This window comes from Anolis carolinensis, unplaced genomic scaffold (assembly GCF_035594765.1).
Source record: "Anolis carolinensis isolate JA03-04 unplaced genomic scaffold, rAnoCar3.1.pri scaffold_15, whole genome shotgun sequence".
NCBI lineage: Eukaryota > Metazoa > Chordata > Lepidosauria > Squamata > Dactyloidae > Anolis > Anolis carolinensis.
Window position 1 is genome coordinate 5657050 of NW_026943826.1, and position 21275 is coordinate 5678324.

A 21275-nucleotide genomic window follows, 5' to 3' on the forward strand; every position below is an offset into this window, starting at 1 on the left:
TTCCGCACAGATTTTCTATCTAACTCATCTGCTGAGATTGGTAGATTGACTGTCAGAAAACCAAGCGTGGCATTAAAACCTCATTTTAAACCCATCCTTTCTTTCTCTCAGGAAAAGCGGCGTTTCAAGCACCTAATCGGCAAAAGGAAACAGAAAACACAGAGACAAAAAACCGCAAGACCATTCATGCCCGGCTGCAGGAATGGTTTGCCGTGAATGGAGCAAAACATCGGTCTTCAGATCCGCAATGAATGGGAGAGGTGGAATGGCCAAACAGGGGAGGTTCTCTTTCCCAGACTCTCCAAAAGCAGCCCCTTGACTCAGAGGGACTCAAAACGCTTTCGCTCCACAATGGCACACACATCATAAAAATGTCAGGATGGATCTGTCACTCTCCTGAATTACTGAACTGAAAACGGATAACCCAGCAATTCTTCCATTGGGCATCATAGCTGTGCGCTTACAATACTGATGTAAAGCAGGCTGTTCGTTCTCACCTACCTCCCAACTAGCTTGAACCAGTGGAAACGGTCGTAGAAGGGGTCGCTGCCCGTCATGGTGCTCTCGCCATCCTCGGAGGCGCTGGAGGCCATTTCTCCGGCTCGGTCATACATCTCCCGCATCAACTCCAACCGCTGTCTACAGAGCAGTAAAAAAATGATTGCAAAACAATGTCAACCCTGAGCCAGAGAAATGGGGTTCACTTCTTGAGAGTGGGAAGGGCCCATTTGCATACATAGATGGGTAGATGGAGAGATATTATAGATAGATGACAGACAGACAGACAGATATTATAGATAGATGAGAGATAGATAGATAGATAGATATTATAGATGACAGACAGATAGATAGATAGATTGATAGATAGATGGATAGATAGATGGATAGATATTATAGATAGATGACAGACAGACAGACAGACAGATAGATATTATAGATAGATGACAGACAGACAGACAGAAGACAGACAGATAGATAGGGTCCCAAAGTGTTGGAATTTAATTCTCAGAGAGTAATGTAAAGTAGGGTGGAGGAAAGCCTTGAGCTCATTGGAGGGAAAGGTTATAGATAGATAGATATTATAGATAAATGACAGATAGATAGATAGATATTATAGATAGATGATGATAGATAGATAGATAGATGATAGATAGATACATACATACATAGATGGGTAGATGGATGGAAAGATATTATAGATAAATGACAGATAGATAGATAGATAGATAGATAGATAGATAGATAGATAGATAGATAGATGATAGATAGATACATACATAGATGGGTAGATGGAGAGATATTATAGATAGATGACAGACAGATAGATATTATAGATATATGATAGATAGATAGATAGATAGATAGATAGATAGATAGATAGATAGAAGGATGGATAGATATTATAGATAGATGACAGATGGATCGATAGATATTATAGATAGATGACAGATACAGTAGAGTCTCACTTATCCAAGCTAAATGGGTCGGCAGAAGCTTGGATAAGCGAATATCTTGGATAATAAGGAGGGGTTAAGGAAAAGCCTATTAAACATCAAATTAGGTTAGGATTTTACAAATTAAGCACCAATACATCATGTTATACAACAAATTTGACAGAAAAAATAGTTCAATACGCAATAATGTTATGTTGTAATTACTGTATTTACGAATTAAGCACCAAAATATCACGATATATTGAAAACATTACTACAAAATTGGCTTGGATAATCCAGAAACTTGGATAAGCGAGGCTTGGATAAGTGAGACTCTACTGGAGATAGATAGATAGATACATAGATGGGTAGATGGATAGATGGAGATATATTATAGATAGATGACAGACAGACAGATATTATAGATAGATGAGAGATAGATAGATAGATAGATAGATAGATAGATAGATAGAGTGGGAAGGGCCCATTTGCATACATAGATGGGTAGATGGAGATATATTATAGATAGATGACAGACAGACAGATAGATAATATAGATAGATGACAGACAGACAGACAGACAGACAGACAGACAGACAGATAGGATCCCAAAATGTTGGAATTTAATTCTCAGAGAGCAATGTAAAGGAGGGTGGAGGAAAGCCTTGAGCTCATTGGAGGGAAAGGTTATAGATAGATAGATAGATAGATAGATAGATAGATAGATAGATGGATAGATATTACAAATAGATGACAGATAGACAGACAGACAGACAGACAGATAGATAGATTTAAAAGGTAAAGGTTTTCCCCTGACGTTAAGGGGATGGATAGATACATACATACATAGATGGGTAGATGGATAGATATTATAGGAAATTACATTTATAACTCAGGAACAGAAAACATGGTATAGACACCACCAAGGCACATCTAGACTGACCCGCTTCTTCTGGGCAGAAAAGCACTATCCAAACTCTCCTGACGTCCATTTGCTATGCCTATTTTTACAGTTTTGTTTTCAGAGCACCCCATCCAGCAGAATCAAAACACAAAGGGTAAGAGAAGAGACGGTAATGGGTTTTCAAATAAAATACAATCTCGATGCTTCTTTGCCAAATGATCTCTACGTACTTGAGCTTCTCCAGAGACCAGTAATGAGTGGCTCCATTCTTCAGGTCCTGGACTTCCACGGCTACAACTGTCCGAGGGAAGGGCCGGCGGTCATTTCGAGTCTTCTCTGTCTCGGGCGGCAGGAGCTCCGGAGGCAACGGGGAGTAGAGTGTGTCCGTCAGCAGGACAAACTGGAACTGGACCTGGCAGGCGAAGAGGAAGAGATTTTATCAGGATCCAAACCATTACAAGATCTATGAATGGCTGCCCAAGAGGAGAAGTGGCTTCCAGGCTTCCACGAGGCAATCAATTTTAAATGAAAGACTGTAAAAGTATTTCCTAAGTTGGTATCTTCTAGTTGCGTTGTGACTGCAACTCCTAGAATTCCCAGCCAGACTTCTGAACATGGAGATGCCACAAAAGCCATCAAGGTCCAGGTGTTTGGGACTCCAACTCCTAGCTTGTCCAATGGTCAGGAATTCTGGGAGCTAAAAGCCAAAACGCCCGGAGAACCAAAGGTCAGTCACCATTGATTTAGGTGTTTCTTCTCCTATGGAAAAAATAAGAGCTGGGAGGAAGATACCCATGTTTGCAATGAGATTTTGTTTACAAGTGACCAGACTCCACCCAAACAGAGAACTGCACACACAAGAGCCTTTGTACTTGTGTGTGCAGTTGTTGTGTTGTTGTTTCGGGCTTGTCCCTGTTGTGAGTCACCCCGAGTCCCTTCAGGGAGATGAGGCAGGATATAAAAATAAAATTATTATTATTATTATTATTATTATTATTATTATTATTATTATTATTATTATTATTATTATTTTATGACACAGCAAACAAGATAGACATGCTGGATTTCATATTACAAAATCTCAAGTCAAACTCTTCCCAAGTGTCTAGGACTGTGTGATGTATTTTCGGATGATGCACGCAGATCCCAGTCGGGTGGCCTTTTTCAGTTGGCAGATCGTAATTTTGTCAATGCCTATTGTTTCCAAATGCCGGCTGAGATCTTTTGGCACGGCACCCAATGTGCCGATCACCACCAGGACCACCTGCACTGGTTTCTGCCAGAGTCTCTGAAGTTCAATCTTGAGGTCCTGATAGTGGCTGAGTTTTTCCTGTTGTTTTTCGGCAATGTGACTGTCACCTGGAATGGCGACATCAATGATCCAAACCTTTCTCTTTTCCACAACTGTGATGTCTGGTGTGTTGTGTTCCAGAACTTTGTCAGTCTGGATTCGGAAGTCCCACAGTATCTTTGTCTGCTCATTTTCCAATACTCTTGCAGGTTTGTGATCCCACCAGTTCTTTACTGCTGGGAGGTGGTACTTGAGGCATAAGTTCCAATGGATCATTTGGGCCACATAGTTGTGCCTCTGTTTGTAGTCTGTCTGTGCGATTTTCTTACAGCAGCTGAGGAGATGATCAATGGTTTCGTCGGTTTCCTTGCACAGTCTGCATTTTGGGTCAACAGCTGATTTTTCGATCTTGGCCTCGATGGCCTTTGTTCTGATGTCTTGCTCCTGGGCTGCAAGGATCAGGCCTTCTGTCTCCTTCTTCAGGGTCCCATTCGTGAGCCAGAGCCAGGTCTTCTCCTTATCAGCTTTTCCTTCAATTTTGTCAAGGAACTTTCCATGCAATGTTTTGTTGTGCCAGCTGTCAGCTCTAGTTTGTAGTGTGGCTTTCTTGTACTGGTTTTTTGTCTGCTGTGCTTTGAGGAGTTTCTGATTTTTGACTTCAATCAGAGCAGGTTTTTATTATTTTATTTTATATTATTATTATTATTATTATTATTATTATTATTATTATTATTATTATTATTATTATTATTATTATTTGTACTTCTTATACACTGCATCCGAGGAATGATCACAACAATGTATACCAGAAGCAGAGCTTAATCAAAGCCTTTTGCAGCAGAACAACAGTTCTATGGCACCTTAAAGACTAATGGTGGGCAACTATACAAGGGCCAAGAGACAGATTTGCACCCTTTTCTCCCCTTACAGTAAGTCCAGTTAATTATGTCCACTATTTTAGGGTGCTTTTTACTTTTCAAAGCATAAGAACCTCCCCTCAATTTCTAATCAATCTCGTCTTATAAGGCTTGTCTTATATATGTCTGTTATGCTTGGGTAGCCCCATGTAAGCTGCCCCGAGTCCCTTCGGGGACATGGTGGCAGGGTATAAAAATAAAATAATAATAATAATAATAATAATAATTATTATTATTATTATTATCATCATCATCATTCACCTCTAGATGAAAGGGGCATTCTATCATGGTAGCCCAGATGAAAGTGTCCATACTGTGTGCTTCAAATGCTCCCTACCTTCTTTTTCAGCTCTACGCTGATGGCGTTGCCTTCCTTCAGGTAGACCGCATTGCCCCACAGTTGATCCCGTAAGGAGGTGAACTGGTGAAACTTCCATTTCCGGAAAGCCCATTGGGCAAGTTCGTACTCGTGCTGAGTCCAGGGTACTATGGGAAAAGAAGATTTTTGTTCCCCTAAGGCAGTGGTTCCCAACCTTTTTTTGACCAGGGACCACTCTACAATATTAGTACCAAAAAGGTTACAAATCAGTTTATGGTCAACTTTAGATTCAGTTTGGTTATCTGGGGTGCTGAGTCAGAAAATTACATTGGATAGACCACATCAGCTCTAGTTTCTGATACGTAACAGTTGCCATCCAGTAGCTGGCATCTGCTCGCCCACAGAAAACTGTATTGAATAATCTGGAGTGGATGTGGTCTATCCAATACATTTTTTTTAATCCCAGTTAAAGGTAAAGGTTTCCCCTGACGTTAAGTCCAGTCGTGTCCGACTCTGGGGGTTGGTGCTCATCTCCATTTCTAAGCCGAAGAGCCAGCGTTGTCCGTAGACACTTCCAAGGTCATGTGGCCGGCATGACTGCATGGAGTGCCATTACCTTCCCGCCAGAGCGGTACCTATTGATCTACTCACATTGGCATGTTTTCGAACTGCTAGGTTGGCAGGAGCTGGGGCTCACTGCGGGTGCTCATTCCGCTCCCTGCATTTGAACCTGGCACCTTTTGGTCCGCAAGTTCAGCAGCTCAGGGCTTTAACACACTGTGCCACCGGGGCCCCAGAAACAGGCCTAAAAACAAAGATACCAAGATACCCCACCCCTGCTTCCAGGTGCCACATGGTACGGCTCCACTCACGGGGAGGGAGGAGGAGGAGAAGCAGCAGTCAGGAGGCTTGTTGTTGGGACTTTCGTGGATAGTCAGCCTCTCCCCTCCCTCCATGCCCATTGCCTCGGCACTATAAGAGTGTCTTGCAAGAATCATAGAGTTGGAAGAGACCTCATGGGCCATCCAGTCCAACCCCCTGCCAAGTAGCAGGAAATCGCGTTCAAAGCACCCCCGACAGATGGCCATCCAGCCTCTGCTTAAAAGCCTCCAAAGGAGCCTCCACCACAGGGCAGAGAGTTCCACTGCTGAACAGCTCTCACAAGACCAGTTGCTCTTATTGCAACGCTGTAGTAACGGTGAAACCACAGACCACAGTGCCCTAGGGACTGTGATTTATTTTTATTTTTGCCTTATGTCTGGGCATCTTTTCTCTGCCTCACAGTGAGGTATATTTCCAGACTGCTTCAAATGCACCCAGTACTCACCCTCTTCCTCTTCTTCCTCCTCCTCTTCCTCTGTGGTCTCAGCAGCCAAAGACCGAGTCTCCACCTGCTTCTGCAAGGCCTGGAGCTTACTCTCGTAATCCTGAAGGAGACAGAGGAGAGACCGTATAGAAAAGACAGACGGAGGACAGAGAGAGGGGGAAAGTTGACAGGCGGAGGAACATAGAAAATACGTGTGACAAACGGAGAGAGAGCGGTCACGGGAAAATCCGTTCCGAGAAACCAAATCAGGTCCCACAGCAGTGCAAGACTTGAAACAGAGACTCTCTTACACTACGACTCCCAAAATCTCTTACTGTTTATATCCTGGCTGGAGCTCCTGGAAGCTGAAATGGAAATATTTAGTGGGCCAAGGCTTCCCTAACCACTCCCACGAAGGAATTTTGGTTTGTGCAGTAAGATGCATTTAAACACAAGTAAATCTGGGTTGCTGTGAGTTTTCTGGCCTGTCTGGCCATGTTTTAGAAGCATTGTCTCCTGACGTTTCGCCCACATCTATGGCAGGTATCTTCAGAGGTTGTGAGGGCTGTTGGAAACTAGGCAAGTGGGGTTTATATATATCTGTGTTGGAGAAAGAATTTTGTTGAAAGCAAGTGTGAATGTTGCCATTGGCCAACTTGATTCCCCCAGGCAGGAAGCAGCCAGGCTTTGAAGCTGCAAGGCTATTCAATGCTAATTAAGATGGCCAATTGCAACACCCACACTTGCCTCCAACAGACAAGAGTTCTTTCTCCCACCCTGGATATGATTCCACAGATACAGTAGTCTCACTTATAAAAGCTATAAACGGGCCACCAGAAGCTTGGATGAAGCTGGAAAAATGTTTAAAAAATGCCTCTGAGTCTGTCTATTGTATGTTGTTTGTCTGTTGGCATTGAATGTTTGCCATATATGTGTTCATTGTAATCCGCCCTGAGTCCACTTCGGGGTGAGAAGGGCGGAATATAAATACTGTAAATAAAAAGGAGGGATTAAGGAAAAGCCTATTAAACATCAAATTAGGTTATGATTTTACAAAGTAAGCACCAAAACATCATGTTATAAAACAAATTGGACAGAAAAAGTAGTTCAATATGCAGTAATGTTATGTTGTAATTACTGTATTTACGAATTTAGCACCAAAATATCACGATATATTGAAAACATTGACTACAAAAATGGCTTGGATAATCCAGAAGCTTGGATAAGCGAGGCTTGGATAAGTGAGACTCTACTGTATATATAAACCCCACTTACCTCGTTTCCAACAGACTTCACAATCTCTAAGATGCCTGTCATAGATGCGGGCAAAACGTCAGGAGAGAATGCTTCTGGAACATGGCCAGACAGCCTGAATAAGTGAGACTCTACTGTATATATAAACCCCACTTGCCTAGTTTCCAACAGACTTCACAATCTCTGAGATGCCTGCCATAGATGTGGGCAAAACGTCAGGAGAGAATGCTTTTGGAACATGGCCAGACAGCCTGAATGAGACTCTACTGTATATATAAACCCCACTTGCCTAGTTTCCAACAGACTTCACAATCTCTGAGATGCCTGCCATAGATGCGGGCAAAACGTCAGGAGAGAATGCTTTTGGAACATGGCTATACCGCCCGGAAAACTCACAGCAACCCAGTGATTCCACCCATGAAAGCCTTCGACAACACAAAGGAGTAAACAACACTACAGCTCCCATCATCCCCAGGAAGCATGGCCAAAGGCAGCACTACTGGAGAAGGATAATTTATTACAATCAACAGATCAGACAAAAAGCACTACTTGAGATGGGATCTGTAGTCCAGTATGTCTGAAAGGTAGCTGCTTTGGTCTAAAGAAACATGCCACGTCTGAATATCTCCAAACAATTTCTGCAACAAGGGCCGAAATGCAAATGCAAAAGGAGCACGGCCGCAGAACATTTTGGAAAAATCTACATGACTTTGAAAGAACAGCATTCTTCTGATATTTCCATTTTCCCTCATGGAAAGAAGGGGTGTATTTTTTTGCACACAGCGCCTCAGGCATCAGCTCCATTGATCCCAGTCTCTTTCATGAGCCATGAAATCGGCACACACTGATTTTTCCAAAAGACTTAATAAATCAAAGGTTTAAAGAATGAAGTGAGTTGTAGCCGTGAAAAGCTTAATGTGCGTGTAAGTATTAAATCTCCCTTGATTGCGATTCAGAAATTGCTCCAAGGCTATTCATAACCAAACTGAGGGTTGTCAGGAAGGAGGTTTCATTTACCAGCCCCACCTCAACATTTGGACAATGAAAAGAAACTGTCGGTTGAAATATATATACTTGTTTCTTGGCAACGCTGCACAGTTCATGCTTCCGGCTGCGTGATTTTTCTGGAGTTTGTGCGGTTCGGCATAGGTCGCACCCCCTAAAGTTATTGCCAGGAGGCCAAAAAACTGTTAATGTGGGATTTGTGTATAGGTAGTGTTTAAATGAAATTTGTGTCTAGAATGTATTGCATCATCCAGGAAATGCTATAGTGTGTAAAGAGTTAAGTTGGTAAGAAGCTGTATTGACCTTGGATATGTGGCTGGAGCCAGATAGTAGTGTCCAGACTACAAGTGTGTTTGTATATAGCTGATTGCATCAGATGAGATCTTTTTCTGCCTGCTGAGAAGATCTGTGCTGAAGTCTTATGTCTATTGTCTGCAAGTCTGTTTGTCCAGTAAAACTTTGTAAATACTTTTTACTTCGTCTCTGATCGTCCCTTCGTTCTGCGCTCAACTGACATCATACATCTGCTGCTACACTGCGTGCATTACTCTGACAAAAACTCCTTCATTAAAGGTCCTAATATTGTATTTAAGATTATTAAGCTTTCTGCTTTGAAAGGTTTCAATGGAACCCAAGATAGAATCTCAATATTCAGGATCTGTAAGGAGACACATGCCTTTCAACCTGAGCCCAAATCCAATGTTTCTTTTGATGCTAACCAATATCTTCTTGTGTACCCCTACTATTAAAAAAGACCCCTAAAAACACTTTCCTTAATCTGTTTTGGACTATTTTGTAGATTTATTACTTAGTCAATGTATAGCACTTCATTGTATCTATAACGATAATCTTGATGTACAGATCCCATAGCCAGATCAACTCATTTTTATGAACTTACAATTTTATATAATCATCGTCTGTAATGAATTGTCACATCAAAGAGTACACAAAATTCTCTCTCTCTCTCCTAGATCTTAGTTGACTATATGGAGGGAGGATTTTAATGGAGAAGCAAGGACTACACAGAATTTGACCACCTCGACCTACCACCATGGTTGCAGTGAATCAACCAGCTGCTGAGATGCTCAGATTTGGTCAAACATCTCTCAAGACACTCACATTTGGTCAACCAGCCCTAGAGATGCTCACTTTGGTCAACTAGCTCTTGAGATGCTCACATTTGGTCAACCAGCTCTTGAGACTCTCACATTTGGTCAACCGGCACTTGAAATGCCCACCTTTGGTCAACCGGCTCTTGAGATGCTCACATTTGGTCAACTAGCTCTTGAGACGCTCACATTTGGTCAACTAGCTCTTGAGACTCTCACATTTGGTCAACCAGCACTTGAAATGCCCACATTTGTCAACCGGCTCTTGAGATGCTCACATTTGGTCAACTAGCTCTTGAGATGCTCACATTTGGTCAACCAGCACTTGAAATGCCCACATTTGGTCAACTAGCTCTTGAGATGCTTACATTTGGGCAACAGGTTCTTGAGATGTTCACATTTGGTCAACCAGCTCTTGAGATGCTTACATTTGGGCAACAGGTTCTTGAGATGTTCACATTTGGTCAACCAGCTCTTGAGATGCTCACATTTGGTCAACCAGCCCTAGAGATGCTCACATTTGGTCAAACAGCTCTTGAGACACTCACATTTGGTCAACCAGCCCTAGAGATGTTCACATTTGGTCAACCAACTCTTGAGATGCCCACCTTTGGTCAACCGGCTCTTGAGACGCTCACATTTGGTCAACTAGCTCTTGAGACGCTCACATTTGGTCAACAGGCTCTTGAGATACTCTCATTTGGTCAACTGGCCCTAGAGATGCTCATATTTGATAAACCAGCTCTTGAGACGCTCACATTTGGTCTAGTAATCAAGCACCCCCTGGATGTCTTGTGGGCTCCCCCAAAAGCAGAAGTGGTCAGAGGTCCACTCTTCATTTTGAGAACAATGTGAGTTCAAAATAAGGTATGGGTACTGAACATAGTTTTAATCAGTATTTCTTATGAGGGATGGGTCACGTGTGACAAAAATGCCCTTTGGTGCCTGCGTGTCGCTTGTGTACCACATGGTTCCTATCTGTGGAGCAGCGGTTAGAATACCTGCCAAAGAAATCACCTCTTGATCCCCGGTGAGCTTGGGAGAGTCCCTGCTGACCTCTAAGCCTAACCTACAGCTATGAAAATAATAAAAATTGGGAGAAAGAAAACCACATACCATATGTCACCTTGAGCCCTTGGAAGAAATGGCAATTTGTAAATATGGCAATATTAATGTTTGTCTATTGCAGTGGTTCTCAACCTGGGGTCCCCAGATATTTTTGGCCTTCAACTCCCAGAAGTCCGAACAGTTGGTAAACTGGCTGGGATTTCTGGGAGTAGGCCAAAAACATCTGGGGACCCCAGGTTGAGAACCACTGGTCTAACTGAGACAGTCTACCAACAGGCTATGTGGTGTTGAGGGCAAAAGAGATCTACCTAACTTGGCAGGTCTTGAAGGAAGAGGTATTTCTGGAAGATGATTCTATGAAAAACAACCTTGAGGGCTCTTTCTGGGATAGAACACCTATTGCCTTCTATAGTTGTGTTGGTCGGGAATGACAAACCATGTAGTCCCAACATAACATAAATCTTCAGTCAGATCCAGAAAGCCTTGAAAATCTTCAGTGGTTCTCTTCCTGAGTCCTAGAGCCAAAGATACGAGGGCTATCCAGAAAGTAGGTTACGTTTTGGATTTTTAAAAGGACAAAGTACAGTAGAGTCTCACTTATCCAAGCTTCGCTTATCCAAGCCTCTGGATTATCCAAGCCATTTTTGTAGTCAATGTTTTCAATATACAGTAGAGTCTCACTTATCCAAGCTTCGCTTATCCAAGCCTCTGGATTATCCAAGCCATTTTTGTAGTCAATGTTTTCAATATACAGTAGAGTCTCACTTATCCAAGCTAAATGGGCCGGCAGAAGCTTGGATAAGCGAATATCTTGGATAATAAGGAGGGATTAAGGAAAAGCCTATTAAACATCAAATTAGGTTATGATTTTACAAATTAAGCACCAAAACCTCATGTTATACAACAAATTTTTACAGAAAAAGTAGTTCAATACGCAGTAATGTTATGTTGTAATTACTGTATTTACGAATTTAGAACCAAAATATCACGATATATTGAAAACATTGACTACAAAAATGGCTTGGATTATCCAGAGGCTTGGATTAGCGAGGCTTGGATTAGTGAGACTCTACTGTATCATGATATTTTGGTGCTAAATCCGTAAATACAGTAATTACAACATAACATTACTGTGTATTGAACTATTTTTTCTGTCAATTTTGTTGTAAAACATGATGTTTTGGTGCTTAATTTGTAAAATCCTAACCTAATTTGATGTTCAATAGGCTTTTCCTTAATCCCTCTTTATTATCCAAGATATTCGCTTATCTAAGCTTCTGCTGGCCCGTTTAGCTTGGATAAGTGAGACTCTACTGTATAGGAGAAATCATTTACCATATGCAGCTGAAAGACACATCCCAAAACTACAATCTCATGTAATCCCCATTGAAATTTAGCCACGTTTCTTATAGATAAATGAGTTTGAAAAGTACTGCACCAGTAAATTCCTTGCTTGTGTCCTCAGCTCTTCCCCCTTCTCCCTTCCTGCAGCGTAGCCAAAACGCTGCACTGCCAGCCACGCCCCCATTGTTGGAAACGGAGGAGAGAGGTGGCAAATTTACTGGGGCAGTACTTTTCAAACTCATTTATCTATAAGAAACGTGGCTAAATTTCAATGGGGATTACATGAGATTGTAGTATTGGAATGTGTCTTCCAGCTGCATATGGTAAATGATTTATCCTATACTTTGTCCTTTTTAAAATCCAAAATGTAACCTACTTTCTGGATAGCCCTCGTATGATTCATCTTATGGCAGGTGACTTCATGAGTCAACATGGACTTTCTTTCTACTCATCTTATATCTATTGCCAATCAAAATTGTTGGGTAATGCTATGGAGAGGAAAAAGGATCGCAATATATCTCTATTCAGTGGCTTCGTGCCATTTTGTTTCATGAGAAAAGCCAGTGGCCCCTTGGGCATGCAAGGTCCTGCTCCACACAGAAGAGCAGACGAGAGACTTACAAGAGTATTTCATCCTTTATTGAAAGCACTTGTTAAAATGCACAGGCAGTTCTGCTTTCCACAAAAGGCAGTCTTACTAAAAAAAACAAACAAATATGGTCAATGCCACTTTTTAAAAAAAGAATAATAAAATGAACAAGTTCTAAAATCCCATCGTTTCACTAGAAGAGTCAATTCCTCCTTTACAGTAATTTCTGAACAGATTTTGCACATGGAAACTCTCGGAATAAGGCAGTCTTTCAAAAACACTTTCTCCGATGATACACAGAAGTGGGGAAAGCACAGAAGTGAATGGAAAGAAAGATCTGCTTGAATAGTTCTCCAAAGACACATCACATTTCTCTCTCCAAAACTGACAGATCGATTGCTTGATTGACCCCAGGAAGAAAATGGTCAAGAGGAAGGCAGATGGGAGCAAATGTTTTCAAAAATCACATTGTCACTCCCTGCACCATCAGGATCAAGTATGCCACTGATTCAAATGAATTCTTAATAAAACACAGCATCTGGCACACTAGGTTGTGACCAGTCCTTAAGAAGGTTATTTTCTGAAACAAGAACTTCTAGATCACGTCAAACAGACCTTTGCCCTACAAGATGCAAATATGAAGCATCTTCTTCCTTGGATAAAGTAAAAGTAAAGGTTTCCCCTGACATTAAGTCCAGTCATGTCTGATTCTGGGGGTTGGTGCTCATCTCCATTTCTAAGTTGAAGAGCTGGCGTTGTCCATAGACACCTCCAAGGTCATGTGGCCGGCATTACTGCATAGAGCGCTGTTACCTTCCTGCCGGAGCGGAACCTATTCATCTACTCACAATCTGGGGGTTGGTGCTCATCTCCATTTCTAAGCCGAAGAGCCGGCGTTGTCCGTAGACACCTCCAAGGTCATGTGGCCACTGGCATGACTGCATGGAGCGCCGTTACCTTCCTGCCGGAGCGGTACCTATTGATCTACTCACATTGGCATTTTTTCGAACTGCTAGTTTGGCAGATGCTGGAGCTAACATCGGCCGCTCACAGCGCTCCCGGGGTTTGAATCTGGGACCTTTCGGTCTGCAAGTTCAGCAGCTCAGTGCTTTAACACACTTCCTTTGCTAGTGAAACAATATATTTCAGCAACTATACACATAATAAAAGTGAAAATCTGTCTATGTGTATGTGGCGGAAGTGTCCACTTCCACAGATAGCCTCCCGCCTCCACAAACAGCTACAACTCACAGTGCTGAGGAGCCATCAAATGCACTCCCTCCAGTTACACTATAAGGTACAGCGAGCACCATAAACATGTAGCCCAAACCTGTCAATGTCCTCCGCAAACACTACGGCCCACCACCCAAGGAATGTAAAATTGGGGACAATCTAGGAAACATGTAAAATTCATAGATTGTATGTGTCTCCTCCACTAAATGTTCTTTACTCTCCCCACTGGTGTGGAATTTGCATGATCCCGCCCACTGCCTCTCCCTTAACCTTTTCCTTCTCTTTTCAACTCTGTCTGCATAACAAACAGAGCAGAACTGAGCAGCAACTGAACATACTGGAGGAGTATGTGGACTGAGTTCACATATAGTTCACCCTGCATCAAGTCAGAGCACTGACAATGGACCTGGACCACATTTGGCACACAGACCCCGCATGACCAGGTTTTCGGGGAAATCACCTTGATTTATAGTTCACTTGCAATCAAAGAGCAATCTGGACCCACCAACAATGGCCCTGGACCTCACTTGGCACACAGAACTATGACCAACAAAAAAAAATGCAGGAGGGCTTTGGGGGAAAATCATCTTGATTTATAGGAATTATAGTTCATCTACCGTGAATGCGAACAATAGATCTGCACCAAATTTGGCACGCTTACCCAATATGCCCACATTTTAATACTGGTGGATTTGGAATGGAATTGGCCTTGACATTTGTTAGTTGTAGGTATTGGGAATTATAATTCACCTGCAAACAAGGAGCACGCCGAACCGATGATGGACCGGGACCTAACTTGGCACACAGAACCCCCATGACCAACTGAACGTAATGGAGAGATTTGATGGGACTGACCCACCATGGTGGGAGTTGTAATTCATCCTGCAATGATGCATCTAGAGCAAACTTGCCAAACATGACGAACTTTAAATGTTCATGGAGTTTCAGGGGATTAACCTGGCATGATGTGAGTTGTAGTATACCCACAACCTTATGCATTTTGTAAAATAAAAAATGACATCTTCTAATAACCCAGGTAAGCCAGGATTATGAACACATTAAACTGATGCCCAGTTTTGAAATCCTCCCTCTTCTCTTGACTCAAGTACAACCCTTGCTTCTTCAAAACAAAATCAAGGCAGACTTTTGTCTACAGAAAGAGTTAAGTGTTAAGACGTTACATATTTTCATGAGAAAATTCTCCAGTTGATATTTCACTTCTGGTGAGGGCATAGACTTGGTAAAGAGTTGAGATCGCACATTGTGAAATCAACTCGACAAAAGTCATGGAAACTGAAGAGAACAAAAAGGACTAATGAAGAATCATGGCTATACACACAAAAATGTAAACTGGATGAAGTGCTAGCAACATCTCCACGGCACCAATCTAGGAAGCCTAAATTGTCTGGGAATCTGCTGTCAATTATTAGTGTTGGACTAAATTATTATGAGTTTTCCAGGCTGTATGGCCATGTACCAGAAGCATTCTCTCTTCACATTTTGCCCACATCTATGGCAGGCATCCTCAGAGGTTGTAATGCCTATCATAGATGTGGGCGAAACGTCAGACTGGAAACTCCATACAGCCTGGAAAATTCACAGCAACCCAGTGATTCTGGCCATGAAAGCCTTCAACACTAAATTATTAGTGTTGAGGCATGGGTGACCTTAGTCAAGCCATATTCAGCCTCAGAGGAAGGCAATGGTAAACTGCCTCTCAATAAAGTTGGCCAAGAAAAGCCTAAGAGAAGGCACTATAAGTCAATGGAGTCAAACTAAAGGCACACATCAGCAGTCCCCATGAAATGATTGCCAAGGTTCCTTGGGAGTTACACTGAATTCAAGTCTGTTTCCCCCACATGCAGAATAACAAGTAAAATATCTCACTGGTATCTGTTTAAAAAATAAAATAAAACACACAGAAATCAGAGAACTGAAATCCTTTAGGTGCATTAAACTAAAGGCAACATATAAAGCTGGGACCACAACTTCATTTAGACAGCTTTCGGTGGTCGTTGCAACTTTTCACACTCATTCTTAACAAAGGAAGCAAACAGGTTTGCTTTTTCAAAAGAAGGCACAGATGACGTTTTATTAATATCTACGCATGTTAATATTGATATCTCAATTTGGGGAAAGAAAGGTCAGAAATGAGCGACGTCTTATCAGCTCAAGCCCAAATGATTTATGGATGACTGAAAACATGATGGAAAACCCAACTGGAATCCCAGTAACTTTTGACTAGTAACGGGAAATTGATCAGTTTGGCTTGTTTATGTATTAAGACATTACAAACCTCACTGTCCTGAGTATCAAGAAATTTGCAAATGTGAGCATGCTTCTTCAAAAATAAACCGAAAGGCCTTATCCCCAACTATTACAGTAGAGTCTTGCTTATCCAACGTAAAAGGGCCGGCAGAATGTTGGATAAGTGAATATGTTGGATAATAAGGAGAGATTAAGGAAAAGCCTATTAAACATTAAATTAGGTTATGATTTTACAAATTAAGCACCAAAACATCATGTTATACAACAAATTTGACAGAAAAAGTAGTTCTGCACCAAAAACTACTAAAAGTAGTTAGCACCAAAAAATCATGATGTATTGAAAACATTGACTACAAAAATGTGTTGGATAATCCAGAACGTTGGATAAGCGAGTGTTGGATAAGTGAGACTCTACTGTAATGAACTTTCTCAGAGAAGCCGCTGTCCACCATTTTCAGCACTGACACAACTGAATAAGAGGGATTCGAATTCTTAATTCCAAAAAAATTAAGTACAGTAGAGGAGTCTCGCTTATCCAACATTCTGGATTATCCAATGCATTTTTGGAGTCAATGTTTTCAATATATCGTGATATTTTGGTGCTAAATTCATAAATACAGTAATTACTACATAGCATTACTGCGTATTGAACTACTTTTCCGGCCAAATTTGTTGTCTAACATATTGTTTTGGTGCTTCATTTGTAAAATCATAACCTAATTTGATGTTTAATATGCTTTTTCTTAATGCCTCCTTATTATCCAACATATTTGCTTATCCAACTTTCTGCCAGCCCGTTTATGTTGGATAAGTGAGACTCTACTGTACTATAAACTTAGATGAGTGAATACATCAGTGTGGCTTTGAGTCTAGCTTTTTTCCCCTCCATCTCAAATATGAAGAACCTCTGCACATTCCACTAAATTGTTACTAAAAAATTAACGAAAATGAAACTTTAATCCATGCCTAACTACGGACCAACTCAAAACGTACAGGCAACGTTTTACAGTCAAAAGATGATTGGTTTTCTTGTTGATTGTCCAAAGGGCAACAGAAATATGGAGAATGGATATCCCATGTAATAAAAACAAAAAGTATCCCCAAACGTCCTCCTCAAGCCTGAAACAAGCATCATCAACAATCACAACTCCACAGGTTGAACATTTTTCACAGGCAAGAATAGGTAAATATAAAATGCCGGCCTTGTGCTTTGCATACAAATCACTCAGTTGTCTCTGAAAAGGGATCACCAGGGTAAAGAGCTCCCGTTTTCCAGAATGAGGGATCTTCTGAATCCAGTGTCTCAAACAGTTGTTTCTCTGCTGGCTTTGAGGTTAGGTGCAGAGAACTGTCGCCTCATCCGCGGAGGGGTCACAAACTGGTTATAGTGGTTGGGCTGCTCCGCCTGCCTCGCACGATCGCCCGCAGCACCGTTGGTCTCCATGTTTGGGCCGTAATTGCAATAGGAGTGGCGGTGCTGATGCATATGACGCTTCTGCTGAAACGTCTGGAGATCTTGGCTTGGGTGTCCACCACCACCACTGAACGAGGACAACGATTCGGAGGAGTCAGACACCTGACGGCGGGGGCCTTTCTGCTGGTTGTTGAGGGAGTTGCTCCTCCAGCGGAGTGGAGCTGGTGGTTCTGGCTGCGGAGGCGGTGCATTCAAGGGCTGCCTTTTGATCTGGATATTCTCTTGGCCCTGCATATACCAAAGCTCCTTGGGAACGTGAGGTTTCCCGGCCACGTCTTTGTTCTCCTCTGGCGGCTCTTTCTTCTCTTCCTCCTTCGGAATCCGCACCTCAATGATCTCATCCTCGGTGATGATGATGTGTGTTCCAGGACTCCAGGAGTTCCGATGTTTGGGGTTGCTCTTAAACGGGAAGCGCGGCTTGCGGTTCTCAGGCGGGATGAACCGGTGAGGCATGTTCTGTCGGCGAAGCTGTTTGGTGATTTCTTGCTGCTGCAGGTTCTTAAAGCGGATTTGCTCTTGCCGCATCCAGTGCATCCGCCCTCGCCTGAAGGCAGGGTCTTCCTCCATTAACTGGGAAACACGGTTGTCTTTGGCGGGCGGACCGTTTCCATCATTTTTCACATTCCCTTTTGCTTCTGCCACACAAGCAGGATGAGGCTCTTCCGTCTTTGGGGCTACTGTGGCCGCCTGAGCCTTGGGTTCCTGAGAGCTCATCAGGGGCAACACCTTTTCCATTTTGAGCATTTTGTTTCGGAGGACTTTTATCTCCTCATCCTTCATGTTGTTTTGTTTCTTCACTTCATGTAAGATGTCTTCGAGCTTGTCGATGTGCACCTTAAGGTCATCTACATCAGCAACGCCCTTCCCGTTGAGCAGAACGTCTTCTAACTTCTCATCGCCGACCCCCACCGTGTCCCAGACGTCTCGAGCAACGGCTCGCCATGAATCGCGTTCGTTGGGGTCCTTCTTCCCATACAGGCCGCAAAGCTCTTTCATTTTCACAATGGCCAAGGCCTCGATCTCCTGCCGGGTGTGCCGAAAGTCGTTGAGGGCAACCTCATAGCAGATCTCCTTCACGGCCTGGATCTTCAAGTCAGAGACCGTAACCCAGCGGGAGTCTTTGCTAAGGCGCCGACGCTGAGGGATCTGATACATTTTGATGGGCTCTCGCTTCTTGCCACTGCTGGGGAGGCCACATTTTTTAACAATGGTTTGCAACTTGCTGGGGGGCAGCTTCTCTCTCAGGGAAGTGATCAGTCTCCAGCTCTCTTCGCAAGACCGCTTGTCCGAATCATCCCCACTATCAGAGTCTGCGTCCTTTGGAAAACAGAAAAATCGAGAAGTGGCCCCAAAATAACTAAAATTAAAACCGGGGAAATGAAGGGAAATACTGAACAAATGGAAAACATAAATATTCAAAAAGCACAACTGAAAAGCTAAGTGGCAAGGAAAGAATCAAACAGAACAAATGCTAACTTAAGGTTCCAGACTTAAGCTTCTAGGATAAAGAGCTCTTTTTATCTTTGGAGTCCTTCAGTTGTTTTCTTTAATCCATCCACAGCTAACTTTCATGGCACACTTCATTAATTGTTCTAGAATATTCCAAGATTTGGCATAATCCATATGAAACGATTAGGATGAAACAAAATCAAGTACCTGGTAGGAAGGTGGAAGGAATACTTGACTCGTGCTACAAAGGAGTGCAAGAAACCCAGCCACGCTTTTTTTTGGTCTTGGTTACTTCTTGCATTATTCCAGTAAAACAAAGTCTTCCCTCCGTAACGAGTGCACCCAACAATCATTGCAGGTTAAATCACATTAACACTGGTTAGTAACACATGGTGCAGGGATGTTCAGGTTTATGGTCCGTTCTACTAAGAAAGCAGCCAAAAGAAGTGTTAGAAGGTGAGAGAGAAATCAAGTCAGCAACAGCCACTAGGAAAGTGTTAGAAGTAAGGAGAACGTTTACAGTTCCAAGAGCAAATCGCTACAAAGCAATAGGACTAGCCGAGGCATTCCCTAGGGATCTTTACTTTCCATTGGCCGCTGACAATTCTGACTGAAAGCTACCTAAGATCATTAGAATAAGTAATCTTAACGACCCAGTAGACTTTTGAAAGACATTTTATAGCTCTCCTAGGAGCCTTTTCAGGTAAAATACAATAAAATACAATAATTAATAATAATTAAATTAATAAATAATATTTATTTGAATACAATAAAAGTCATGCGATTTTAGGAATGTTTTCCAAATACAGTAGAGTCTCACTTATCCAACATAAACGGGCCGGCAGAATGTTGGATAAGTGAATATGTTGGATAATAAGGAGGGGTTAAGGAAAAGCCTATTAAACATCAAATTGGGGTATGATTTTACAAATTAAGCACCAAAACATCATGTTATACAACAAATTTGACAGAAAAAGTAGTTCAATACACAGTAATGCTATGTAGTAATTACTGTATTTACGAATTTAGCACCAAAATATCACGATGTATTGAAAACATTGACTACAAAAATGCATTGGATAATCCAGAACGTTGGATAAGCGAGTGTTGGATAAGTGAGACTCTACTGTACATTTCAAAACAAATCTCTTCAACCAACTCCAAGAATCATGCTGGCTTATTTGCGTTAGCTCCTCTGCTAATTGGCAGTGGTGCAATGGGTTAAACCCTTGTGCCGGCTGAACTGCTGATCTGAAGGTTGCTGGTTTGAATCCGCAAGATGGGGTGAGCTCCTGTCTGTCAGCTCTAGCTTGCGTGGACATGAGAGAAGGATCCCAGTAACACATTCGGGCGTCCTCTGGGCAACGTCTATGTAGACAGTCAATTTTCTCACACCAGAAGCAACTTGCAATTTATTCTCAAGTTGCTTCTGACATGATAAAAATACTCCAGTATAACAGAATAGTGCTTCTGGATCAAAACCCATTATCTTGGAATTTCAGGCAATGCCTTCTAATTGACTTTGGGGCCTTTCACTCCACCCACTCACCACAAAATCTGTACAATATGTTGCCTTGGAATTTCCCAAGGTGGACGAAGTATGGATTTGAAAGATACAAGTCCACTGAACTGCAGTGGAAATGGAAGATACCCAAGTGGGACACACTGCATGCTAAATATAAGAAAGAAAGAAATGCAAGATCTGATCCCAACTCTTCTGACCACAAAAATGTGAACATCTCTAGTGGCAAGGAACTTGATCTCATTCAATTCTTGGGGAATGACGACAGGAGCAAATGCAAAACGTGAGGAAACTACATAGAAGGCCTTATTCCGACCCACTTTCCAGGACACACCCGGTCCCAATTAATTCCCAGTCTGCTCTCCAGATTAGCCTCTAATCCTACATAACCACCTCTATGTCAGGTCAAGCCCAAATCTGGGACATTCAATTAATACCCATAGTATTAATCCACTGGCCCTGCTTGATCTGCCTTCCTCAGCATTCATATATTCTTATCTGAGCATCTCCCTCCTGCTTTTTTTGCCTTGGCTCCTCAAACCCTCTTCCCATCACAGAGGGACTTCCAACAGCTCTTGTTCTCATTTGAAGGTCTGCTGAATCGTAATCCTATAAAATGGGGTGGGCAAGAGCAATGGGAGCCAATGGTTACCTCCAGCAAGCCACACCAGCTGAGAATCACTTCTGATTCCAAGGTCCAGTTTCCAGCAAGGCTGTTTCGGGAACGTGTGTAATGATATAATATTTTTCTGGAGTTTGGGGCAACGGTTCCTCTCAAATGTATAAGAAT

At 42.3% G+C, this 21275-nt stretch overlaps 1 protein-coding gene across 11 annotated transcripts in view; it reads right to left on the minus strand.

Annotated features, from left to right (window-relative positions):
• The window catches only part of kif1b (kinesin family member 1B), a 172125-nt gene that overhangs the window by 57348 nt on the left and 93502 nt on the right, over nt 1–21275 (minus strand). For 10 of the 11 annotated variants that reach the window (XM_062966022.1, XM_062966017.1, XM_062966021.1 and 7 more), the window contains 4 exons: nt 6192–6291; nt 4883–5031; nt 2568–2749; nt 502–639 (listed from right to left, as the gene is read on the minus strand). In XM_062966022.1, coding sequence (XP_062822092.1) covers nt 502–639; nt 2568–2749; nt 4883–5031; nt 6192–6291 — 569 coding nt within the window. Of the gene's footprint in view, nt 1–501; nt 640–2567; nt 2750–4882; nt 5032–6191; nt 6292–16978; nt 18832–21275 lie in introns of those variants that run through there. The other variant, XM_062966026.1, reaches the window with a different exon arrangement.